Consider the following 27,564-nt stretch of genomic DNA (forward strand, 5'->3'; position numbering starts at 1 on the left):
AAACATTTGACAGATTTTCGAGCGCCGTGCACATAAAATCGTTTCGAGGTCAGTAAACACAACCAGAGTTCATACATAAGGCACACGGGGTTATAAGGGGCTCTGTTGATTTTTGAGAAAAATCTAAGGATTGATTTGAAGTGTGCCGTGTTTTCCAAACAACACGGTAATAACGACGGCCCGCTAGCATGCGCTACCAAAAATAGTGCTTTGTTGTGTATCTGACGGACGAAAGCTAAACCAGTTCCACACCACTGAAGCTGCAGCATTTTTACAAACCAGTTCTGGTTCATGTTTCATTCAACGATCTGCTTTCGCCCTTCTCATTCTGCGTCGCCGTATGTAAACAAAGGCACTGCACATGCGCGTTTTACCCATATTCTATTGCGATATTTCATTTTGTTATCGTTGCCCAACATTATACCGGTGTTACTGTGAATGGTGTGATATGGCCCAGCCCTAGTCAGCACTGTTGCCTCACAGCAAGAAGGTTCAGTGTGGAACTAAACTCAGGACCTTCTTGCTGTGAGGCCAGGGCCTTTCTCTGTGGAGTTTGCATGTTCTCCCTGTGTTTGTATGGTTCTCTCTGGGTACTCTGGCTTCCTCACACCGTCCAAAGACCTGCAGTTAGTGGGGTGAATTGGTAATTCTATAATGCCCATAGGTCTGAATTGGAGTATGAATGGTTGTCTGTCTCTATGCGTTAGTACACCCTGGACAGGTCCAGGGGTACCCCGACCCTCTGCCCTAAGACAGCTAGGATAGGCTCCAGCCACACCGTGACTCAGAATTGGATGAGTGGAAGAAAATGGATGGATAATAAATCCAGGTTACACGAGGAACTGTTCAAGAGTTCAAGAGCTCACAAAATTATTTTTCACTCTTACTGACTCATCCTGATAAAATAATGGCTAATAAAGTCAAGCATTAATACATGGAGCTTTGTGAAAAGAATAATATATTTTGGATAGTTTGTGGCTTTGGGAAGCCATAAACTGAATTTAAACAGTGAGATTCAATGAGGTATGATTGTAGTGAGGGTGAATGGCACTAACCTCTCTCATGTGAAGAGATGTGAGAAACAGTCTTAACTCCACCCACTTAAGTCTTCCTGGTTAAACTTTTATCTGTTAGAGTCAGGGCTGAAAACATGTTCATTTTTTTGTTTTTCTTTTTTTTTGTCATCAGGTGAGGGGTGAAGGCCAGGTGGAGGAGCAGTCAGAGTATGAGCACTGTCGGAAACTTGTCAGCTTCACCCTGTCAGGTGAGATGAATGAGTCAGTGGAAATGTGCTGGAGAATGAATACAAAAATACTCATGAAGTATTCCAATTCAGACTTCCGAGCAGTGAACCTAAAGAAAGGGATGTTCTTCAACCCGGACCCCTACCTGAAAATGTCGATCCAGCCCGGGAAGAGGAGCGGCCTCCCAAAGTTTACCCACCATGGCCAGGAGAGACGCTCCTCCATCATATCCAACACCATCAACCCTTTGTGGCTTGGGGAGGTTAGCATAACTTCACACTGACTCAATAAGATTACCTTACCCAGCAGGCACTACAGAGCTTGGATGGAGCCGATGGGTGAGGGCACTCTATCTGTGACACCTATTCTAATAATAAACTGGCAGCCCTAAGTAGTCTTGCATGCCCTGGCCATACCAGTTCTTTTACTTCTAATAGAATTATCATTAGCTCACTGTCACATGAACATCCATTTTTATTTGAACCATTTCACTACTCAAATTTCTTATTCATGGTACTAATTAGACTTGTACTTTATGTTTTTGATTAAAAATAAAGATGATTTGTTATTAGCAAAAGTACATATAGATAAACTGTTCTAATGCTTTGTATCACTGTAAACATGGATGTCTGTATATATTCTAGAGGGCATACAGAAGAAATGTATAAACTGAATCAATTTCAGTTTTGGTTTTCATTGCATGCAGTTTATTAATAATTAAATTCAATTATCTACATCTTTACCACACATTTGACTACATACAGGTACTGTAGGTGCAGTAAATGGTTAAATGATACTCATTGCAATATGCTGGGCATTCACTGATAAGATTGAACATACCGTATTAGGCTACGTTCACACTGCAGGCGAAAGCGCATTAAATCCGACTTTTTTGACCCTCTGCGACCCATCTATCCGATCATGGTGTGACAGTGTGAACGGCACAAATCCGATATTCTGGGTCACTTTCGTATGTGGCACTGAATCCGATACATATCCGATGTTTTAGAAAGCGACTGCTGTTTGATGGTCATGTCGCATTAAATCCGTCTTTTACATCACTGACACAAGACAGACGCCGATTATCAGCTCCGGAGAAGACATCGCGAACGCTTCCTGTCCATCCAGTGTAGATATCAGTGAAACTGTTGGGAAGACAACGTTGGAGAAACGTGAACATTTTATTTGTACTGTATAATCTGCAGATTCTGACAGAAATCTGCAGCTATCCTTTGAAGCACTGCTCCTCTAAAACAGCAATAAGGATCATTATTAGGTTATCTACATTATTATGTAAATAACAAAATAACTTGAAGCAAAATTGGGAAACGTAAAGTCAGAAACAAGTCTTTATATTAAGGCCATCAGTCAAACAATACTGTTTGCTCTGGGTCTAAACAGAGCGCGTTGTGCGTGACGTCTTCTTTTGCGCATGCGGCCGCTTTGAGCGTTCACACTAGAGCGCATTTGCTGTCGCATTTTATTTGTAGTGTGAACGAGCAGACAAAAAAATCGGATTTGTTCAAAAACTCAGAATCGAGCATTAAGACCTGCAGTTTGAGCGTAGCCCTAGAGGCTGGGATTAGGTAAAGATGGTCCCTGATGATCATCTATGTCCAGCTGAGGATGAATTTGTATACTCGTGTAGTTAAAATAAATGAACTTACAGCAATAGTGTTGACTCTACTCTTTGCCTTGGCAGAGTAATAAAAGGAAAGATAGAAGAGACAACTATAGTTATGTGGCAACATATGGACTGATGTATTTACAATCAGCATTTTAATCATGAGCTTTAAGGCAGTAATAATAGCATTAGCCATGTTTAGCACATTACTTTCAACAGGGGGTCAGGCTGTCCACAGACACAAGGTTCAGCTCTTTATCTCACTGCAGAATCCTTTCATATTCTTCACGTATGTCTTTGTTGGGCAGAGTGTAAATACAGAGGCTGTATTTGTATAAGCACAGATACTTCTTAGCAGTGCAAAGCTATCTGCACAGCTCTGCAGAAAGATCCAGGCAGCCAGTGTGTCTCTCTCTAACCAATCAGAGTCCTCCTTACATGGGACAGTGTGGCTAACTTGCATTAGCAAATTGGAGGCGTTGAGTGCTAGAGCAGCTGGCAGCTGGAAACCTGGACCCCCTTTGGCCATTTATCAAGACTACATGAAGTATACTCTGAAGGTCTATAGAAAGATGCATTATGGAGAATCTCTACTGTGACCATCAGCAAAACCAGCCAGCCTATGTACACCACAGCAGCAGTGATCAGTGACATGCTTGGCTACAAGATGAACAGCCACAAGGAGCAGTACCCTTGATGGAGAAGGAGACTAGAGACCAAAATCAAAGCAGCATGGAGAGCAGTTAGCCAAATGTCGGAGTTGCAGACGTAGAAGGGGATGTCTAAGAAGTACAGAAAGCTGCCTATACTTGTGGCCTTGGATACTGCCAACAAAGAACCACGGCCTTGACTAGCCGCTAGAAGAGGTATACACAAGAGACAGAAGGCAGGAGAATAAACCTTCCAAGGTATATTCTCAGTGGTAGAGGAGCACTATGAGAGCAGCCCCACCAAGGCTGGAGACAGAGCAACTGGAAGAGCATATGGGAGAAGGAGACATCATATAACAACAACGCTCAGTAGCCAATGGATCTGAGAGCAGGTCACAGCAACCTCCTTGAACAGGATCCAATAACAATCACCATGGTAGACATCTGAGAAAGAGTCTCAAGTATGTAGAGTTGGACAGAGCCAGGCCCTGACACGATTCACATCTCCTGGCTAAACAAGCGCACTGCACTCTGTGAGCATCTACCAGCACAAAGGAACCAGCTGCTATTGGACAAGACACGCCTGGAATGGCGAAGTAAAGGCTGAACAGTCCTGATTGCTAAGGATCTTCAGAAAAGGCAGGTCCCATCAACTACCAGCCAATAACCTGGTAGCTCTGTGATGCCTACAGGAAAACTCCTGTCAGGCATCAAAGCTAAGATGAAAAGGTAAATGGTTCAATACATGAGCGCCTGGTAGCTGAAGGCTCTGCCTCCCATTCTACTTTTAAATAATTCGGGATTGATCAGAATCACAATCAAAGCTGGAGTACTTTATTAATCACAGAAGACATTATTGTGGGCATAGTTGCTCCAAGACAGTAAGAACAGCAACTAACTAACCTAAATTAATTAAACAAAAATATTTCCTGTTGTTCAGTGGTGCTAAACGACTGGGTCGGAGGTGTTGTCCAACATTCTGCTTATTTTGGACAATATATGTTCAGCTCCTTCTCCACAATGTCACTGGCAGATACGTTTATTGAGTCTGTTGGCATCGTCAGCCTGCTGCCCCAGCATGCAACAGCATGGTGAATGTCACCTACACAACAAACACCAACGCAAACTACCTCAGTTGCCTCAGAAAATAGAGACAACTCTGGGAAGCGCAGACTGAGCCCCAGGCCCAGAGGCCTGAGGGCCCTCCACCCCTCGGAAGGGGCCCGACTGAGCCACGGGTGCTAGGCCCCACCAAGCAGGCGCCGGGAGTGAGCCAATACACACCCAGGCACCCAGCCCCGGACACTAAGAACCACCCATTGGTGGTTCTTAGTGTCCGAAAGGTGAGGGCATCAGCAACTGGCAGGGAGTGTGGTGAGGGGAGATGGGCTGCCACACCTGGGTTGGCCTAAGATGTTCCCAGAGAGATGGAGACCCGACCTGACACATAAACATAAACAAACAGTCACACTAAGACACAAACATGCATTCACACCCTCATGCACACATATACAAATACTCATCACTCGCCCAACATGGAGACAAACAGAAATGAACACTGTACACACACTCACACTCCCCAAACGTACTCTATACCTGTCTGGGGGCAAACCCAGAGGGCCAATCCGCCCTCTGGGTTTGCCTTTGGTCTGGGGTGGAGACAAGCAGACCGCGCCCGGTCCTGCAGCAGCACGGAAGCCCAGCATCCCAGACCCCAGATGGCGAACAGAGAACCGGGGTGTGAAGACCCCATACCTAAAATGCATTTTAAAAACATGGGAGGGGCATGGTACTCTCTGCCAGGAAGCAGCTGCTGTCAGCACCGCCCCTACCAAGAGCCCTCAATGTCTACATGTATTTAAAATTGAGAGGTGGGCACTGACGCCAGAGGTGAGGTCCTTTGGATGCTGTTTAGCGTGCCCACCCCCAAGGCCCTTCATGTATGTGTTATGAGTGTGTAAGTAATGTGGATGTCTAAGCTGTGGAATAAAATTAAGGCACAGTTGGCCAGAAGGAGACAGAGGAGGAATGCCCCCTTGCACCTCACTGACACACCTGTACCCAAGGCCCTGCATGTGTCTTGGTGTGATGAAGCGGAAAAAAGGGAGGCTCCCTACGTTTTGAAGTAAATATCTGTACTCCTTACATTTTCAAAACAGGCTTGTTACTTTCGGTTGAACACATCTGAGAGGAGTTATTTTATGTTCCTAATCATACATCCTAATGGTGTATCAATCAGTAAGGGATGTCGCATAGAAAGAGATGAAAGAGACAGAACTGTATGCCAAGGTCAGGGGTTAACATGGGCCGGTGTTTTTCATTGGCACAACATGGTAACGAGTGTTAATATCCATAAGTGGCAGTTGAGGTACTTCAGCATCTAGCTAGCACTACAAAAGAAGTGCAAGCATGACATGAGTTTTTTAAGTGGCAGGTACTTTCAAAAGCATCATTTCTATCAGCTTAACAAAGGTCAGCACACCACATGCAACCACATAAAACAATACTTGTGACCCTGAATTTTATAAGCAGAACAACATGGGTTAATGGATAGCTGCAGCGTTGCAACCATAAAAACAACAGAAAAATTTTAGAAGTGTTCTAGGGTCTTATATATATATATATCTATATCTATATCTATATCTAGCTGTCTATCTATCTATCTATATATATATATATATATATATATATATATATATATATATATATATATATATATATATATTAGGGGTGCAACGATATTCGTATCGATATTGAACCGTTCGATACAGTGCTTTCGGTTCGGTACGCATATGTATCGAACAATACAACATTTGTAATTTATTTTATCAACTTTCCTTCTGACGATGCTGTCTGTGTTGAGCGCTCAGTGAATCTGTGTTCGACTACTCCGCCTAGGCTGCACTGTCCAGCGCAGATCCACTGAGCGCTCAACACAGACAGCATAGTCAGAAGGAAGAGCGCAGGGCAAGCTAGCGAGACAGAAGTTAAGCTCTCCTTTTAACATGGACCTCCCCCACTCTCATTCAGATCTGGCGTTTGGAATTATTTTGGTTTTCATGTGACGTATGACCCTGAAGGTAAGCGAGTCATGGACTAAAGTAAAACAGTATGTTGGATGTGCCATGCAATGCTCAATTACATTGGTGTGAACTAGTGTGTTAGCGCAGTTAGCTCGTTAACGTGTTGGCCGTCTAGCCCCATGCATATAGCCCAGAAGAAGCGGATAGTATAGCTTTTATTTTGGAAAGAGACATTTCTCTGTAATAAACTCTCTTTTCCAAAGATGAGTGATTCCTCAATCAGATACAGGGCTTGCAATATCGCTAGCCCGACGTCCCGGAGCTAGCGATTTTTTCAGTCGGGCTACCAAAATTCTATCTCTTCCCTGCCCGTCGGGCTATTGTAGGAAAAATATATGTCAATGCTTTTGCATTCTTTCGGAATGTAGCTGGGTAATTATGTCATTGGCATCGGTGAGCCACTGTCAATATGTGACATATTGAAGTCGCGTTTGAATTTGCGCTTGTTTTTTTGCTTTCACTTTGCAATCCTGCGAACTGTGTATAGAGAGCGACAGCACTGATCTGTGAGTGATGATAATTTGTGCACCAATTCCTCTGACATCGTCTTATTAATCGTTAGCTTACTATGGAAACATGACAAGTGAAATCTCCTGCAGCAAGCTTAAACATGTGAGAGGTTGATCGCGCAGAGAATCGCTGAGCTTATGTGAGTGAGTGTGTAAAAGCATTTCAGTTCTGCTGAGCCAAATAAGACAGGTCAGGGTGAAGAAGTGACAGCCAAAGAAAAGCTTACCACAAAACGGAGAAGTTATGACAAATGAGACTATAAGGCAAAAAGAAAGTGCAGCTTTATGGTTTCATGGACAAAATAATTTCTGTGGCTGCGATATGACGAGCTAAATAACCAGGGCTGCACATAAGTGGTCCGCAGGTGTGCATTCGCTGTCAAAATAAAAAACACGCACAAGGGTTAGGGTTAAATTTAAAAACTGTACTTTTGAGTTAAAATATATATTTATAATTTTAATAAATGACAAATTAAAAATGCTTGAACATTTTTTTGTATCGAAAAAATATCGAACCGTGACACCAAATTATCGAACCGAACCGAACCGTGAATTTTGTGTATCGTTGCACCCCTAATATATATATATATATATATATATATATATATATATATATATATATATACTTGGGGATCCCGCAGGCGAATGGGAACCATGAAGAGGCCGCTAGAAAAGCTGCAACCACCAAGTACCTGCAGAGGGTCAGGCAAGTCCTGAGGAGTCAGCTGAATGGTAAGAACAAGATCCGGGCCATCAACACGTACGCCCTGCCCGTGATCAGGTACCCTGCTGGGGTAATAGGCTGGCCAAAGGAGGAGATAGAAGCCACTGACATAAAGACAAGAAAGCTCCTTACCATGCATGGAGGGTTTCACCCCAAGTCCAGCACCCTGAGGCTGTACGCTAAGCGGAAGGAAGGGGGCCGGGGACTGGTGAGTGTCAGCACCACAGTCCAGGATGAGACAACGAACATCCAAGAATACATTGGGAAGATGGCCCCAACTGACCGAGTGCTCAGTGAATACCTCAGGCAGCAGAAACCCAAGAAAGAGGAGGGAGACGAGGAACCAGCATGGAAGGACAGGCCCCTGCACGGTATGTACCACCGGCAGATAGAGGAGGTGGCTGATATCCAAAAATCCTACCAGTGGCTGGACAAAGCTGGACTGAAAGACAGCACAGAGGCACTAATCATGGCAGCACAAGAACAAGCTCTGAGCACAAGATCCATAGAGGCTGGGGTCTATCACACCAGGCAAGACCCCAGGTGCAGGCTGTGTAAAGATGCCCCAGAGACAATCCAGCACATAACAGCAGGGTGCAAGATGCTAGCAGGCAAGGCATACATGGAACGCCATAACCAAGTGGCCGGCATAGTGTACAGGAACATCTGTGCCGAGTATAACCTGGAAGTCCCGAGGTCAAAATGGGAGATGCCCCCAAGGGTGGTGGAGAATGACCGAGCTAAGATCCTGTGGGACTTCCAGATACAGACGGACAAAATGGTGGTGGCTAACCAACCGGACATAGTGGTGGTAGACAAACAGAAGAAGACGGCCGTAGTGATCGATGTAGCGGTTCCGAATGACAGCAATATCAGGAAGAAGGAACACGAGAAGCTGGAGAAATACCAAGGGCTCAGAGAAGAGCTCGAGAGGATGTGGAGGGTGAAGGTAACGGTGGTCCCCGTGGTAATCGGAGCACTAGGTGCGGTGACTCCCAAGATAGGCGAGTGGCTCCAGCAGATCCCGGGAACAACATCGGAGATCTCTGTCCAGAAGAGCGCAGTCCTGGGAACAGCTAAGATACTGCGCAGGACCCTCAAGCTCCCAGGCCTCTGGTAGAGGACCCGAGCTTGAAAGGATAAACCGCCCGCAGGGGCGTGCTGGGTGGTGTTTTTTTTTTTTTTTTTATATATATATATATATATGGCATGGTTTGTTACTTAGCCATCAGTTAGATGATAACTCCTGGGTTTCTGTTTTTAAGCCCCTTAAATCCTAAAACTCTGTAAATCCTTGTCCCAGGTTAATCCTTGCTTTGTCCTCTTCTTTTCTCCCTTCACTGTTTTCATTTTGAAGCAGCTTTTTTACTTTGTTCTGTTTGAATCCACCATGCCAGCTATGTAATACTGTCATTCCAGTAAATTCCAGTGTGGTACTGTGATAGAATGGCACCTGTGCAATATTTCAGTTGAGAAATTTACTTGCTACTACAGTGGGGCAAAAAAGTATTTAGTCAGCCACCGATTGTGCAAGTTCCCCCACTTAAAATGATGACAGAGGTCAGTAATTTGCACCAGAGGTACACTTCAACTGTGAGAGAGAGAATGTGAAAAAAAAATCCATGAATCCACATGGTAGGATTTGTAAAGAATTTATTCGTAAATTAGGGTGGAAAATAAGTATTTGGTCACCTCAAACAAGGAAAATCTCTGGCTCTCACAGACCTGTAACATCTTCTGTAAGAAGCTTTTCTGTCCCCCACTCGTTACCTGTATGAATGGCACCTGTTTGAACTCATCATCTGTATAAAAGACACCTGTCCACAGCCTCAAACAGTCAGACTCCAAACTGTCCACAGCCTCAAACAGTCAGACTCCAAACTCCGCCATGGCCAAGACCAAAGAGCTTTCGAAGGACACCAGGAAAAGTATTGTAGACCTGCACCAGACTGGGAAGAGTGAATCTACAATAGGCAAGCAGCTTGGTGTGAAAAAATTGGGAGAATGTCATGTGGTCAGATGAAACCAAAGTAGAACTTTTTGGTATAAACTCAACTCGTCGTGTTTGGAGGAAGAAGAATACTGAGTTGCATCCCAAGAACACCATACCTACTGTGAAGCATGGGGGTGGAAACATCATGCTATGGGGCTGTTTTTCTGCCAAGGGGACAGGACGACTGATCCGTGTTAAGGACAGAATGAATGGGGCCATGTATCGTGAGATTTTGAGCCAAAACCTCCTTCCATTAGTGAGAACTTTGAAGATGAAATGAGGCTGGGTCTTCCAACATGACAATGATCCAAAACACACCGCCCGGGCAACAAAGGAGTGGCTCCGTAAGAAGCATTTGAAAGTCCTGGAGTGGCCTAGCCAGTCTCCAGACCTCAACCCCATAGAAAATCTGTGGCGGGAGTTGAAAGTCCGTGTTGCTCGGCGACAGCCCCAAAACATCACTGCTCTCGAGAAGATCTGCATGGAGGAATGGGCCAAAATACCAGCTACTGTGTGTGCAAACCTGGTAAAGACCTATAGTAAACGTTTGACCTCTGTTATTGCCAACAAAGGTTATGTTACAAAGTATTGAGTTGTATTTTTGTTATTGACCAAATACTTATTTTCCACCCTGATTTACCAATAAATATTTTTTTTTTCTTTTTTTTTTTTGGCCTGTCCCGTTTGGCTCTTTTGCCCTCAGAATTGTTGTCTAAAGGCAAAGAAAGATGCCCAACGGATTTACTTTACCAAACTGACCATCCCAGCCTTGCCGTAATGGTCCATTTGATTCACCTTTTATTGTTTATTTTATTTTCACTTACTGAATACGGGACAGACTTGACTGGGGGAAAGAAGGGGAGAAAGAAAGAGGGAAAGAGAAACAGCTGAGAAGAGGGACGGGGGAGAAGGGCAAAAGACAAAAACCAACAGAACGGGCAGAGAAAAAAAATGCATATATCAATCACCTGGGTCACCTGCTGAGAAAGAAAAAAGAAAGCAAGCAGAAGAGAACAAGAGTAATAGAATAAACAACATCACAATGATATATGGGAATATGACAGTAAATACTAAATGTTAAACATTATTGTGCAGCACATAAGATCAACAGAACACAGTGTGCTTTGAGGTAGGAGCCAAAAAGGGTGTAGTTTGTGGGTGTGATCACCCGTGTGTACACCTGTGAGCATGGACGCGCTTGTTTTTTGTTTTTTAAAAGGTTCCTTCATGTAATAATCTGCTAGAGGGTGTGGGGGGGGGCCACAGCCCCGTCCTCCAGGGCATGAAGCAGGTGTGGAGGAGATCAAAACTCCAGACATCCAGAGGCCCCCAGAACACAAGAGACCAAGGAAGACCAACAGAGGGGCAGCTGCGCCACTGTCCCGGAAAGAGCTGAGGAGAGTCCCAGATGAGGGCTCACTCAGCAGCCGCGGAGCAGAAGCCAGGGGGAGTTGCAGTGACGCGCCCGTGAGCTCCGCCGGCAGCCAGCTGCGCCTGAGTGACCGAGCCCCAGGCCGAGAGGCCGGGGGCACCCCACCTCCGAAGTGGCCCGAGCGAGCCCCAGGCTCCAGGCCCCGATAAGCGGCCGCCAAGGAGTGAGCCGGTGTGTACCTGGACGCCCATCCCCGAACACAAAGAACCACCAACGCACCGATGTCTGAGGGGGTCCGCCACTGGCAGGGGAAGTGGTGGTAGGGGGAGATAGGCCTCCAAACCTTGGAGGGCCTGAGATGTCCCCAGAGAGGTGGCGCCTGACACCCAACCTGACATATAGACACAGACATACAGGCACACACAGATACAAACATCCATTCCCACCCTCATGCGCTCATATGCACTTACTCCACACTCAACCAACGTGGAGACAGACATAAAGAGACGTTGTACACACGATCACACTCCCCAAGCGTACTCTACAAACCGGGTCTAGGTGCCCCCGCCCCTGGAGGGGGGAACTGCACCCAGACCCAGGTGGTGTTTCCCTTTTCCCTGCGGTGGGGGGAGGCAGACCGCCCCGACTCCGCAGCAGCAGGAAGGCTCCACACTCCAGACCGCAGTCGGACGGCCAACTCCTCCTCCTAGCCCCCCCTGCTCCAGCAGGTCGCAGAGAATGGGGGTGAGAGAAGACTCCAAACCTCCCTCCACCCGCTCATTGTAATGTTGATGCATGTGTGTTTTAAGGTGCATTTAAAACCCAGGAGGGCTTGGAGCTACCTGCCAGAGAGCAGCAGGTAAGCGCATGGTCCCTCCTGCTAGCCCTCAATGTCTACGTGTATTTAAAATTGAGAGGTAGGCAACGATGCCAGGGGTGAGGTGTACACCCTGATGGTACTTTGGACTCCGTGTATCGTGCCCACCCCCAAGATCCTATATGTATGTGTAATGAGAGTGTGAGTAATGTGAATGTCTAAGTTGTGGGATAAAATTGAGGCAGAGGCAGCCAGAAGGGGACAGAGGGGGGGTAGCCTCCTCTGCACCCTGGTGACATACCCCTACTCCAAGGCCCTGCATGTGTGGGTGGTTGTGGTGGAGCGGGAAGAGGGAGGCAGCTGGAGATGGGGAGGGAAGGAAGGGAGGGGCAAGTGACCCCTCCCTGGGGCCAGCTCCCCCGCTGACCCCAGTAGGCACCCCCACACTCCCCGACCCGCCAGGGAAAGGGGGCCCAGGCCCATCCAGACCGGGACCCAGCGCAGCAGCGCCTCCCGGCCCCACAGAGCCCGGGACAGTCCACCCAACCCCACCACAGAGAAAACTGCACCCACCCCACCATCCACTCATCTTCCAGACTACATAAGACAATAAACACCCAGGCTGAGATCTTCCTCCACCTCTCCTGTATCTCCCCCTCCTGCAGAGGGAGCTCCTGAGGAGAGGAAAGCTCCTGCAAGATGTGACAATCTCCCCCACCAGTTGAAGAGCCCCCCAGGTGGCTCGATGCACCGGCGGCACCCTGCTCCAGGGCTGGGCCCCCATGCACCCACCCGCCCACAACCCCGGCAACACACCAACCAGGACCCAAGCCCCCGAGGCCCGGTCCGGGTCCCAGCCCAGAGACGGAGCGCCCCCAGAACCTCACGCCCATCCCGGGCCCACCCAGGGGCAGCCAGGCTACCAGGTCAGTAACCCACGTCCGTCAGCACAGACCCTCCCCTAGCCCCGCTGCACGCAGCCGCGAGGAAACAGTCACCTGAGAGCCAACAGAGCCCCTAACCGGACATGACCGCTACCCCGGGTTGAGCCCCCCAAGGAAGGTGCCTCCGGGGAACCCCCCGACGCCCTAAGCCTGTCCCTACCCCCACACCAATCACAACAGTGAAGGCGGGACCAAACTATGACCCCCCACCCCCACTAGGTGATGGAGCTGATCAAAGGAGCCCAGAGCAATTGATCTGATGTGGTGGCAGAGGCTGTATCAAGACTAATGTAATCTAATAGATAATTTCTATATTGGTTAGAATTAAGATTATTTTTATTTTTCCAGTTCATGAGGACTGTTTTCTTGGCTATGCATAGGGCAGTGAAAACCATATGGGCTATATTCTTTTCTGAAGTGACATTATCTAAGCTGCCCAACAAACACACTAAGGGGGAAGTTGGAATGTTACATTTCAGACACTTTGATAAGTCTTCACATATCTCGCGCCAAAACTTCTGAACTGGTGGACAGAACCAAAGAGCGTGGATATAATTGTCCGGTGAATTGGTTTGGCAGTGTGAGCAGTTGTTGGTAGACGTTGTGATATTATTCTGTTATTATATGTTACCTTATAGATGTAATCAAAATAGTTGAATTATGATATTGTTGTAGATCATATTATACCCTTTAAAATAGAGTGTGTGATCTGTATGTAGTTTAGTTCTCATTATACTTTTGAGTTAACAGAACATATTCACATATTAGTTTATTAGATAAATGTGCATCACTCTGTATCCTTGATCTGCTGGGAATGTGTTACACTGTTTTCTTGACATGCTTAATTGTTGAATCATGAAGAGAAGGTTGTAAGCAGGAGACTCTGTGTCTAAAGACAGGGGAGATAGACAGACCACATTCCACACCCCCACCTTACAGAAAGCAGAGAAACAACTGCCGAGGTCATAACTTAGGCGCTGTAACAGAGAAAAAATGTGATGTTTTGGCTTTTACGACTAGCTGGGGGCCACTAGAGACTATAAAAAGCTGAGCAACCCGTCACCATTTTGAGACATGTGCCTGACCCTCTGGTAGCATCTCTCCCGTCCGGACGTTGTAATGCTCTTATTGTGAATTGTACCGAAATAAATGTTTGTTGATTGAGCATATATACACCGAGTAGTGTCCTTCCTTCAGCCCAAAGATTCAAAGAACTGCGTGTTTTCAACAACGTAAAGCCCATCTTGAACATCCGATGACCTGTATAGTGCACTCTATGTAATATTTTGTATTGAATTAATTGAAGACTGGGATTTCTAATTAGATGAAAGGTTTTTAAGCAAGTCTGAGACCAGAAGTTTAGGTCTAAGTTAACTGATAAATCCGCTTCCCATTTTGCAATAGGAAGTGATATTGATTCATCTGTTTTAGAAAGCATTCTGTATATTTTGGATAGTAATCTGGGGGGTTTAAGAGTAAGAAATTGAACCACACTTGGTGGTGTTTGTAGTTCAACTTGACCCGGTTTAAATTTCTTTTTTACTATGGATTTAATTTGTTGATATTCTAAAAATCTTTTCTTGTTGATCCCATATTGTGTAACTAGTCCGTCAAATGAAATAAATTCTGTTCCTTCTAGTATATGTTCTAAATATTTGATTCCTTTATCACTCCAATCTGAAAAGTTTATCATATTATTGTTTTGTAATATGTCAGGGTTGTTCCAGATAGGGGTACGTTTGCATGGGATTAATGAAGACTCCGTCAATTTTAGAAACTCCCACCATGCTGTCAGAGAAGAGCTGATGTTGATGCTTTTAAAGCATTCATGTCGTTGGATGTTTGAGCTGATAAATGGTAGGTCTGAGATCTCTAGATTATTGCAGAGTGCTTGTTCTACATCTAGCCAAGGTTCATCTAAGAGGGTGTGTTTTAGCCATCCTGAGATAAACTGAAGCCTGTTGGCTAAGAAGTAGTGCTGAAAGTTAGGCAGTTCTAGTCCTCCTTTATCCTTGGTCTTTTGTAGTGTTTTTAAGCTTATACGTGGGGGTTTATTTTTCCAAAGGAATTTGGACATACATGAATCTAGAGATCTGAACCAATCTTGTGGCGGTTTAGTTGGGATCATTGAGAATAAATAATTTATTTTTGGTAAGACCATCATTTTTATAGCGGCAACCCTTCCCATGAGTGATATGGGTAGACATTTCCATCTAGCCAGATCATCTTCTACCTTCTTTAAAAGTGGGATATGGTTTAATTTAGTTAGATCTGCAAGCTTGGGAGAAACATTAATACCTAAATATTTTATATTTCCCGATTGCAGTGGTGTAGAAGAGGAATTATGGAAGGAGCAATTAATCGGTAGGACTGTAGATTTTGACCAGTTAATTGAGTAATCTGATATTCTTGCAAAAGAGTTTATCAATTCAATCACCCCAGAGATATTGGTTTGTGAATTTTGGAGAAAGAGTAACACATCATCCGCATAAAGGCTGATTTTATGTTCCACGTTCTTGCATTTTATGCCCTTAATTACTGAATTCTGTCTAATTGCTGCTGCTAGTGGTTCAATAAAAATTGCAAATAGTGAAGGGGAGAGTGGGCATCCCTGCCTGGTGCCCCTCAAGAGACAGAAGCTGGAGGATGTCTGGTCATTTGTTCTGACACAAGCTGTTGGGGAATTATATAATATTTTTAACCAGTTTATGAAAGAGGATCCAAAACCAAATTTGTGTAAAGTTGCAAATAGAAATTTCCAGTTAACTCTGTCGAATGCTTTTTCTGCGTCTAAAGAGAATATTGTAGTTTCTAGGTTTTTACTGTATGAGTAGTCTATCAAATTAAGTAATCTACGTGTATTTGTTGATGAGTGCCTGCCTTTTATGAAACCAGTTTGGTCAGGATGAATTAAGAGGGGGGTTATTTTCTCCAGTCTCTTTGAGAGAGCTTTGCAGATTATTTTAAGGTCTACATTTATAAGGGATATTGGACGATAGCTTGAGGGATATACAGGGTCTTTGCCTGGTTTTAGCAGGAGATTAATGTTTGCAGAATTCATATTTGATGGAAGTCTGCCCTTTTCTTTAATTTCCAACAACGTTCTGTAGAAAACTGGTGCTAGAATCGACCAGAATAAATTCTTTACAAATCCTACCATGTGGATTCATGGATTTTTTTTTCACATTCTGTCTCTCACAGTTGAAGTGTACCTCTGGTGCAAATTACTGACCTCTGTCATCATTTTAGGTGGGGGAACTTGCACAATCGGTGGCTGACTAAATACTTTTTTGCCCCACTGTAAATATTCTGCAGTCAACTGTTAGTAGAAATGATTAGGAACGACAGCAACTGAGAAGTGGTAGGCCAGGTAGAGTCACTGGGCAGAGTCAATAATTAACTTTATGTAATGCAAGCAAAACTGTATAAATATACTAAACTTTCCAGCATTTTGCTATTTACTCTTTCTTTAGAAATATACATTTGTGGCTTTGATAACTGATGTGCTGGAGATTGAGGTGAAGGACAAGTTTGCCAAGAGCCGGCCAATCATCAAGCGCTTCCTGGGCCAGCTGATCATCCCCATCCGGAGACTTCTGGAACGGCCAGCTGCTGAGTAAGTTGGCACACAGAGCCAAACATGAGATGGGTTCAGAACCAAAAACAGGTAAAGGACAAAACAACTGTGCAAGGAAAGTCAGTCAGACTCAGCGTCAGTGACGGTGTCACGTGTGTTGTACTTTTTTTTTACGTTTCTTTCATAGAAGGTTGTTCTTTAAGACAGAAAGAGCAACCTTCTCTGGAGGGTAGTAGTTATGTAGTTCAGTCAGTACCTATCCATAATTCCCAACCAGCTTGCTGGTCAGGCATTAATTTAAGTAAGCAATGATGGCATACAGTTTGTGCAGTGTTAACAACAATTGTCAGTCTCCAGGCAAGTTGCACAGAAATTACCAATAAATTCCCCATTGTGGAAAACTGCATATAAATCAGCAGAATGTAGTTGATGCAGATTGAGATCAGTGTGCTGAGGAAAGAGAGCTTGTTTTCTGTACCGTATTGAAATGCTAGTAGGTGTTTGTCAGTAGGGACAAAACAATTGTTTATGTGTGTGCAGTGATCAGACAGTCAGCTACAGCCTGTGTCGTCGTCTTCCTATGGACCATGTGAGCGGGCAGCTTATGTTCAGAGTGGACATCACTTCAGCTGGACAAGAAGGTGTGTATGTGTACGCTTACAAATGGTGAGCCTTCGAGCAATGGTGCCAGGACCTCCATACTCATTTCAGTGCTCTATTGTGGATGTTTTGACATTCCTGCAGGAGCTGCTGAATACGGGCCTTTCATTTTCAACAGTTAAGGTCTGTCTAGCGGCTATATTTGCTTGTCATGTTGGCTTTGATGGGGTGACACCAGGTGCACATCCCCTTGCCATATGTTTTCTGAAAGGGGTTCGCTGGCTGAGACCTGTGCTTAAGTCCAGTGTCCCTGCTTGGGACTTATCTTTGGTGCTGGAGGCCGTTTGTAGCCCCCGTTTGAACCCATTGAGTCTGTGGATATGAACTTTCACTCGCACACTTTGGTTTGCTTTGGTTTTATCGATTGGATGTTACAGCCCCTTCGGTGGCTCATACTGTCCTGTCTGCTTGGTCTGCTGCACACTAAGGTGGTGGTGGTCCGATTCCAGTTCGGTGGCTGCTCTGCGGGACGTGTATATATGTCCCAGCCTTATGTGTTGTACCGAGTGAATCGACTGAAAGGGAACAGAAGTTGTAGAGAGAACTGTTCGTTTGTCCTGTGTTTTACAGTCCACATGCAGCTGGAAAGTTGGCAGAGTGGAGTCTAGACTGACATGGTTAAAATAACCACTGATGGTGATCAATGCCTCTGTGTGTTTACACTATAGGCCATCAACAGTTGCATGTATGATGTTACACGCTGCTGCACCATTAGCTGATGGTGGTACAAAAAAAAGTTAATATAGTGGAGGAGAATTCCTGCGATAAATAATATGGGCGCACACTGACAGCTAAAAGTTTAATGTTAGGTGAGGAGAGATGTTCCTTCACAGTAACATATCCTGGAATACACCACCTTTCATTAATAAACACTGCAATCCCTCCACCTTTCCTCTAACTGCTCAGCTTGGCCTCTCTGTTGGCCCGAGCAGTGAAAAAGCCAGATGACGAAGCCGGTGGCACTGAGTGCAGCCATGCCTCCATGCATAATAAGCTGCCTCCCAATACTGCCTCTGATGTTTTATCAGCTCCATCTTATTAGTCAGAGACCTCACATTCCCTATGATGACTGATGGAACAGGGGATTTATATTCCCTTCTCCTTGTTTTAACTCTTGCTCTGGCCTGATGTCTCCTCTTGAGTTCCTGTGGAACTCTGGGCAGCAGCGGTGTGTTGCAAAATGTAAAAACAAAAGCACTGCGAGGGCCATAAAAACATGCCAAAAAAATGACCAAGATCCACATGCCACATGCATGTGGAGGCATGCTGTGGAGAGAAGAGGAATGAAAGTCAGTGAAAACAAGATAAAATACATGTGTGTAAATAAGAAAGGCGTAATAGTGAGGAGCAGGGTGTGTTCAAGTACCTGTGGTCAACCTTCCAAAGCCACGGACAGTACACAAGAGCGGTGAACAAGATAGGGGCAAGCAGAGTGGAGTGTATAGAGATGGGTGTCACGGTGTGATTTGTTACAATAGCAGCAAGAATGAAAAAGTACGTTTAGAAGATTGTAGCGAAACCTGGTCTACACGGTGAGTGGTTTGGAGACAGTGACAAAAAGACACGAGGCCGAGCTGGAGGTGACAGAGCTGAAGATGCTAAGGTTTTCTCTGGGCGTGACCAGCACCCACAGAGACCACAGAGAAGATTCATGGATGTTGTGAAGGAGCACATGCAAACAATTGGTGTGACAGAGGAGGATGCTAGAGATAGAGCGAGATGGAATAAGATGTTCCCCCGTGGCAACCCCTAACAGAAACAGCCAGAAGAAGACGAGGAAGTGGGAGGTGTTGTTTTTGTTCTGCTAACATGTCATGAAAGCACACGTTATTTATCTCTCAGTTGTCACATCCTGTCCTTCTCATCCATCCTCTTTTCTGCTCTAGAAGCTTCGCCAGACCCTCTGGGAACGATCCTGGGTGGTGTGATGAATGGTGACCCTGGGAGTCCCTCTGACGACGAAGATCTCCATCAGCTCTCCTCGTCTTTAGGTGCTACATGTGGACCTTCTCGCATTGGTTCTGATGAGGGCTCCTTATATGTTAATGGTTCATGTTACTATGGCGATGACAGTGTGTGGCAGGAGCCTGGGCAAGTGGGAGAGGTGAATCTGCTTCCTGTGGCTCTTGGCAGCTTCACCCAAAGGCAGGTGTCACTTAATGACTACCTAGATTCTCTCGAAGGTCCCAGGAGCATTGGGGACCGACCTGCAGCAGGGCCATTACCAAAGCTCAGCTCCAGCTTTCCCACAGACACACGGCTCAGTGCCATGCTACACATTGACTCAGATGAGGATGAGGAAGGAGCTGGGCAGCACTGGGATCAATCGCTGGAAACAAAGACACAGCAGAATACCAACTCAGCTACACCTGAGTCTCCACAGGGGAGCAGTGGTTCAAAAGGCGAGTCACAGGGCTCATGTGAGGCAGGGCCTGGAGTTCAGGCCACGGGAGAGGCAGGTTCTTCTGCTGGTGCTCAGTCTGGAGCCAACACTGCAGGGCCTGAAGCTGGAGCAGGAGCACAAGAAGGTGCTGCTGCACTCCCAATACAGACACGACAATCAGCAGATAGAATTGAAGAAGCTGCCAGAACAATGGCTGCACAGGTTGTTGGAGAAACTGCTACAGCTTCCAACTCATCTCAGGTATCAAGGGCTGAGGCAGCTGAAGTCAGATCTGGAGAATCTCCAGGGGAATGTCCAAGTCAGGAGCACAGCATCAGGACTGGGAAAAACCCAGAAGTACACTGCAATCCCTCACTTGGTCCTCTTTCACCCATTCAGGTGAGGCACTGTGACTTTAGGAGCATCATCCCTCTTTAATATTGGTTCTACATGTGGCAGATTACCTTTAAAAGCTGAAGTGAAACTATAAATTATCAATAGTTCATTGCTGACAATCACTGTCATCTTGACAAGAGCTTTGACAAAGCTTCACCCCTGCATGTTTCCTCTCTCATTTTTTTCAGGAAGTGAGAACAAGAAAAGCAGTTGTTCCAAAGGCAGAGGAGGAACCGGGGGAGCCATCAAGCAGTGAGGCAAATGGGCCAGCACCACCTTCGCTATCCACCTGCATGGCTGAGCAAGGAAGAAGCATGACATCTAAAGCTGGTAGGTTCTGTCACAAAAAGTTTCAAAGTTTTGCTAAAGGCACTGAAAAAAAGTTTCAAACACAATTTCATTTTTTATTATATAAAGTATACAAAAAGAAACAGAAAAAATACAGGAGTACCAAATACATTCAAAGGACTCCTTTTGTTTTCACTCATAGTTTTTCATTTGATTGTGCAAATCTCCGGTTGCAGGTTTTGTCTGCTTTTTATACTCTGTTTAGTCTTCAGGTTTTATAGTTATAACTGTTCCTTCGTATGTTATTTGCTGTTTTATTTTGATAAACTTTTTTATGTGTTTTATTCAGCTCTACTTTCCTCAGCCACGATCTCCCAGTTGCTTGCACCTGTATGTTCACTTTCTGCAAGTGTCTCCATGTTTATTTGTACCCTCAGCTTTTGTCTGCTCGTCATCATGTTACGCAGTTTTCTGTTTGTACTGTTTTGGGTCCACATTGTTCACATACTGTAAGAACAAGAATACAAGTCTTAACATTCTGCTGTAGTTTTATCCTCATGTGTAACAAACCTAATTCTTTAACAACATATTGAATAATTTTTCTGCTTCTGTAATGCAGCTATCTTGAGCAATAGATCTGTCCATACCAGAGGAGTTTAATTCATCCAGGCATTACATATTATTCAAGTATGTAGAGTGTAAGAAATGCATTTTTAAAAATAAAAACCTTGGCCATGTATATCAGGACATTTCAGATTTTCAGCCTGATCTTTTAATGATTATAGTAATTATATTTTTTACATTAAATGTGAGTGGTTTCATGTGTAACAATGTGAAAGTTTAACATAACCTTTGCACATCTAACCAGATCAACAAATCCATATGTAAAAACCCATATCCAAGCCACTGAGCAAAAGTTTAACCAAATGTTCTTTTGACCATTTCAACTCCAGACACAAATATTTTCTTCTTCTTCTTCTTATTTTTATAATTATTAAGCTTCCATCCATCCATGCATTCTCTTTCCACTTATCAAACTTTGGGGCTATGGGAGGGCTATCCAAGTTGTGATAAGATTACAGGTGGGGTACACCCAAGACAGATCGCCAGTCTGTCGCAGGGTCAACACAGACAGACATCATCCGTAGTCATGTTCCACATTCACACCTATGGACAATTTAGAATCATCGGTTCTTCAGTTTCAGCTGACTGAAGGTTTCCCCAACCTTATAAACATCTGCAGAATGACACCAGCACCACCGACTAACTGATTTCCTTAACTGGATGATTGAGCATGCATGAAGACAGACTAACTCCACTTACTGCATATGTTTGGACTGTGGGAGGAGCCATGACGAAAACATACACACTCCATACAGAAAGGCCCCAACCCAATCCTCATGCTACCCCTATTACCATTATGAGTATACAGGGCATTATATTATACATTTCAATACACAACAGTCTGCTCACTATTGCATGTAGTATTTATGCACCAAAAACTGCACCAAAACTCATCTTTTTACTTTAATTGGTCTAATTATCACAAAAGTTAAAGGTCACAATAGTGACCTTTTCATAGTTGATCACAAATAGTGCCCCTCTACTGCCTCTACCTCTATACTAACAGCACTCAATGACCTGGCAGGACAAGTAAAGGAGCTACTAACAGCAGGTATTCATCCAGACTGACACAGGGCAGAACAGTCCTAATCTCCCCACAAGGGTACGACACCATCAAACTACTTGTCGATTATCTGCGTCTCCACATCCTCATTTCTTTTTGGACCGTTTTTCACTGGTTATGCATTTGGCTAGGGTCGATGTCTGGACCCTACAGACTTTGCAAAGGTAGTCCAATAAAGGAATGACATATTCAATACGAAATCAATACGTCAATTCCATACTGACAGAAACGGACGTATTAAATTGCCATCCGGTCCAGGATGGCACATCAATATGTGCCATTGCCAGAAGGCTTGCTCCTAGCATGGTCTCAACAGCATGGAAGTGATTCCAGGAGATAGTTACTCTAGGAGAGCTGAACCAGCTGATACAAGGTTCCTAACCCATTGGCAATACCAGCGTCTGCTCCTTTGTGCAAGGAGGAACAGGATGAGCACTGCCAGAGCCCTACAAAAGGATTTCCAGCAAGTCATTGGTGTGAATTTCAGTGACAACAATCAGAAACAGACTTTATGAGGGTGGCATGAGAGCCCACGTCGTCTACTGAACTCTCTTCAGTAGAAGCCATGGAGTATATTTATACTTCACTAGCTGGGCCCACGTCCTCATTTTAGGTTTGACAGTGTTTTGGTAGGTAAAGGTGATGCTTGGACATGTATTGAGCTGCGGTTTGGGGAAGGCCTCGAAGGGGACTGGCGACGGCTCCCGGGCCTGGCAGATCCTCATGCACTAAATAGAAGTGAAGAAGTTAAAGAATTGAGAACAAGGAAGGAGGGAGGGTGGGGCAAGTAAACGAGAATGAACAGCTTGCCAAACTTGAGGAACATTTATAGATGACAACTGGAAGGAGCATGTTAGGAGGCGTGGTCCTGCTCCTGAAATACCGATACATGATTTCCAAATATGATGCTACCTGTAGCATTGTTCAGCATGATCAGTTTGATGATGGGTCAGTGGTGGTTTGGGGAGGCATGTCCATGGAGAGACGCACAGACCTCTAAAAGTCAGACAACGGGACCCCAACTGCCATTTGACATCACGATGAAATCCTTGGAACCATTCTAAGTGCCTACACTGGTGGAGTGGGTCCTATGTTCCTCTTGTTGCATGATAATACCTGGGATAATGTGGTGAGAGTATGCTGGCAGTTCCTGGAGGATAAAGGAACTGTTACCATTGACCAGCCCACATGTTAACCTGTCCTAAATACAACAGAGCACCATTGGGACATTATGTTTCAATCCATCTGACGCTATCAGGTTGCACCTCAGTCTGTTCAGGAGCTCAGTGATTCCCTGGTCCAGATCTGGGAAGGGATTCCCCAGGACACCATCTGTCGTCTCATTAGGAGCATGCCCCAACATTGTCAGGTACCTTTCTGAGTTGCTGCAATAAGATTTCAGCAAAATGAACTAGCTTGCCGCATCAGTTTTTCACTTGGACTTTTGGAGTGTCTTTAAATTCAGCCCTCCATAAGTGGATCATTTTCTTTAAAAGAATGTGGCATCCTTTCAGTCCTAACACATTGTCCGGTCCACATCAGTATCCAGCATGATATAAAAATAATAATAATGATATAATATAAATAATGCGGGAAGAGAGTCTATATTTCTTATGGCTGGAGGAAGAGAGTTCCAGAGCCGAGGAGCAGAGTGACTGAAGGCTCTGTTCCCCACAGTGATGAGACGCGTGGGCAGAACAGTAAGATGAATATGAGGATCTGAGAGGCCTGGAAACAGTGGTGATATGGAGCAGGTCACACAAATAGGAAGGAGCAGACTCGTATAGTCAAAAAGGAGGCAGAGCTGTCGAGAAATGCTAGGAGCTAACTGCAAACAGCAGTCGCTTTCTGAAACATCAGATATGTATCGGATTCAGAACCACATACGAAAGTGTCCCAGGTCGGATTTGAAAATATCGGATTTGTGCCGTTCACACTGTCATACCATGATCGGATATGGGTCGCATAGGGTCGGAAAAGTCGGATTTGATGCGCTTTCGCCTGCAGTGTGAACGTACGATTCAAATTGTTGTCAGCATCTGAAGAAATTATAATAAAAATAATAACAATAACCGGTTGGCAGCAGCAGCCAGGCGCGCCAGCGTTCACTCAACGGAACCTAATATGTTTTCTCTTGTAGCGATCTGATGTTTTCAAAGTGTTACTTTAATTGTGTTTCTGTGTTGGCCCTTCCATACTATCATGATATTCATTCATTTACACCAGGGCTGCCCAATCCCAGTCCTCGAGAGCTACTATCCTGCAGCTTTTAGATGCATCCCTACTCCAACACAGCTGAATCAAATGGTTTGATTACCTCTTCAGCATGCCATCATGTTTGGCAAAGGCCTGATAACAAGCCATTCATTTGATTCGGGTGTGTGGGAACAAGGATGCATCTAAAAGCTGCAGGACGGTAGCTCTCGAGGACCGGGATTGGGCACCCCTGATTTACACACTAAGCTCTCTTCTATTGCCTCAAAACCTTTGTATAGAGTTAACTTGTAATTCCATAGCAGCTTACAGTGTTGCTCACTGACAAAAACTAAACTTTTCATGCAGTGCATGGATAGGCTTATTAAACATTTCAACAAAATCCTGAGATTCATGCACATGAAATTTGTAAAGACACACAGGAGGGCAGACTGGTGACCAGTGACCCCCCTTTCAGCTCTTTGCCTACAGATGGGTGCTTCAAGTGTCAATAGGTTTTTCTCTGTGCCAAGCCTGGTATGGCTGTGCCATTTGGGGTCCAGTCCAGCAAAAGATGAATAACCTTGTTTAAAAAAAAAATAACCGAGCGATCAGGAAGTATTAATGAAAGACTGTAGCGGCACTTAATTCAAAACAAATAATGCACTGGCTTTAAAGGGAACAATTTTGTTTATTTAACCTTTTCATGTTATTGAATTATATTAAGCAGCAGAGCTGTTATGAACCATGACTATAAAAAAAATTAACTTTTTTGGATTTCTTATATTCATTTTGATGCTTGTTTATGTGTTTTTATCCAGGTGCCACAGAACAGGTCAATGGCCACCAGTCTGTTCACTCCCTGACATCTGTTCGCCATGACATCAGTCGCTACCAGAGAGTAGATGAACCACTGCCCCCTGGTGAGTGTGTGTGTGTATATGTCTGTTTTAAAGAACATTAAAGTACACAATACAGCACAGAAACTGCATACACATATTTTCTTTACCAGATATCTTCAAGTTTGAAGATTGAGTATAGCAGTCAGGGTTTATGCATAGGGTACTAGGGTCCCTAGAAGTCTTCTGGATTAAGCAGTTTGAGGAACTATTAAGATATAGCACAGGAGCTGTGATAAGGAATTTAGATACCGTATCTTTCAGACCATAAGGCGCACCGGATTATAAGGTGCATAAAGTGAAACAAAGCAGTCAGATAAGTCAAACTTTACTCAACTCATTCTTTTTGCTTCCTCCACTTCCGTACTATTGATTCATTAATGTTAAATGCTCTGGTAGCTGCTCTATTCCCATGTTGTTGCAGTATATTAATGACTAACCTCGTATTGTGGATGGATTGTCTCAGTTGTTCTCCTGACTGAAGTTTGGTCCTTTTACAGCATCCTGCGTTGCAATTTATCCCTAACCATCGGGAACCCTCCCATTAACGAGTGGAAAAAAGTTAGCGTTCATCCTCCAGCTTCACTGTGTTTATGCTATGCTAACATAGCTGTGTCGCTACGGTCACGTAGCACATCATTATATACCAGCTAGCCCAACTTCAGTAACCCTACAAACGTCACTGCTGTTTAGTTTTCGCTCTTCATTTATGTTGGAAGTGATAGCAGAGCTGTACGTTTTAATATTTTCAGAAATCTCTCAGTCAGAACATGCTATATCATGTTTAGGTGGAAACTAGCGAGCTAACTTCCTGCTAACTGGTAACTCTGTTAATAAATGCTGTTTTCCTGGATGCCTGGATGTTAAACTTAATTGTTACACCTGGTAAAGCAGCAACGCTGATCATTTTATTAAAGATGAAAGAATTCAGACAGTTTTAAACTCTCAGTGATGCTGCAGTGTTCGTTTGACTTTGGGACTTGAAGCGGACGGAGTTTTGGACCCAGATTCTTCCGCAAGGCTCTTGACTATGGCAGCCGTAATGCTCCAGCAATCCATCAAGCAGTGCGGCTTCGTAGCTTACCGAAGTTGTACTAGAACATTTTTTGACAGATATTTGAGCACCGTGTAGCACATAAAATCAGTTCGAGGTCAGTAAGCACAACCAGAATTTATACATAAGTCACGCTGTCGATTTTTGAGAAAATTAAAGGATTTTAAGTGCACCTTACAGTGTGGAAAATACTGTAATAGGCCTTTCCAATTACATGTATGTATGACTAGACAAGTTGACACAAATGTGTGTTACTATTTTCCAGATGTGTAATTTGCTACTGAATTTGAATTTGCAACCTTAGCTTTAAATGCTAGAATTTCTCATTTGTAATAAACCCATAAGCCACAGATTCAGTTTTGTATTTTAATCTTAAAAACAGCTAGATTGTAGATTGTAGTCAGTAGTTATGCAACTTTAAGGCCAAAATTTTATACATATATGATTATAATTATATATAATCTACTGTGTCATTTTTGTTCATAAAACCTTAGTTTAGAAACCTATATTCTTTCATGAAAAACAGCTACTATATGTCTTGATGCAGACTGAAGAAATCACTTGGATGAGTGACGAAACGTTTCTCCCACAAAACGCTACGTCCAGAGGAACAGAATCTTTTGGAGAACTACTATATGTGTTCTTCTGTTGCATTGTGTGTGATCCAGATTGGGAGGCTCGCATAGACAGCCATGGTCGCATTTTCTATGTGGACCACGTGAACAGAACAACAACATGGCAACGTCCAACCGCACCCCCGGCCCCACAAACTCTTCAGAGGTCTAACTCCATACAGCAGATGGAACAGCTAAATCGCAGGTCAGAAAACAAACATGCACATGAAGATTCGCAAACTAGATGTTCGTCCAAAGTTTCAGTTAAAAATGGAAATGAATTTGCCACTTCCCATTTTTTTGTTTTTAGTAACATTATCATTAATTGTTACTGTACACATAAATTTGCAGGTATCAAAGTATACGTAGGACAATGACCAACGACAGTAGACCAGAAGAGCAGCTACCCAATGAGCTTTCAGCTGATGAGACTGATATGCAACCCTCATTCCCAGGTAGCCCCCTTCTACACGGCACAAAATCCTGATCCATGTTCTTCCCCTGTGATTTTCTTTTTTTTATTTTGACGATTCTGGTATATTTTGCAGAGCTACGTAGGGACAGCAATTTGCCACAGTCCAGTCCCAGGTCTCGCCTAACCCTGCTGCTTCAGTCCCCTAGCGCCAAGTTCCTCACCAGCCCTGAATTCTTCACTGTGCTGCATTCCAACCCTGTATGGACACTTTTTACTTCCATTCTATCTCTTGTTATTCTTTTACTTCCATTCATGTGTCTTTCTTTTATAACAGACCACATTCTATTTGTTTCAAGAAAGGGATTTTAAACAACGCACTTATTAACCCTTTGAGGTCATCAAAGATGATAACCCTAACCTTACTCTACTGTTATATTT

At 44.3% G+C, this 27,564-nt stretch overlaps 1 protein-coding gene across 3 annotated transcripts in view; it reads left to right on the top strand.

Annotated features, from left to right (window-relative positions):
- hecw2b (HECT, C2 and WW domain containing E3 ubiquitin protein ligase 2b) overlaps nucleotides 1-27,564 on the top strand; it is a 73,111-nt gene that overhangs the window by 20,198 nt on the left and 25,349 nt on the right. For 2 of the 3 annotated variants that reach the window (XM_076880387.1, XM_004564093.4), the window contains 10 exons: nucleotides 1,189-1,264; nucleotides 1,337-1,506; nucleotides 16,434-16,576; nucleotides 17,078-17,178; nucleotides 19,084-19,979; nucleotides 20,165-20,306; nucleotides 24,966-25,067; nucleotides 26,766-26,916; nucleotides 27,063-27,166; nucleotides 27,260-27,384. In XM_076880387.1, coding sequence (XP_076736502.1) covers nucleotides 1,189-1,264; nucleotides 1,337-1,506; nucleotides 16,434-16,576; nucleotides 17,078-17,178; nucleotides 19,084-19,979; nucleotides 20,165-20,306; nucleotides 24,966-25,067; nucleotides 26,766-26,916; nucleotides 27,063-27,166; nucleotides 27,260-27,384 — 2,010 coding nt within the window. Of the gene's footprint in view, nucleotides 1-1,188; nucleotides 1,265-1,336; nucleotides 1,507-6,440; nucleotides 6,599-16,433; nucleotides 16,577-17,077; nucleotides 17,179-19,083; nucleotides 19,980-20,164; nucleotides 20,307-24,965; nucleotides 25,068-26,765; nucleotides 26,917-27,062; nucleotides 27,167-27,259; nucleotides 27,385-27,564 lie in introns of those variants that run through there. The other variant, XM_076880388.1, reaches the window with a different exon arrangement.

The sequence above is a fragment of the Maylandia zebra genome, linkage group LG23 (genome assembly GCF_041146795.1).
Source record: "Maylandia zebra isolate NMK-2024a linkage group LG23, Mzebra_GT3a, whole genome shotgun sequence".
Classification (NCBI taxonomy): domain Eukaryota; kingdom Metazoa; phylum Chordata; class Actinopteri; order Cichliformes; family Cichlidae; genus Maylandia; species Maylandia zebra.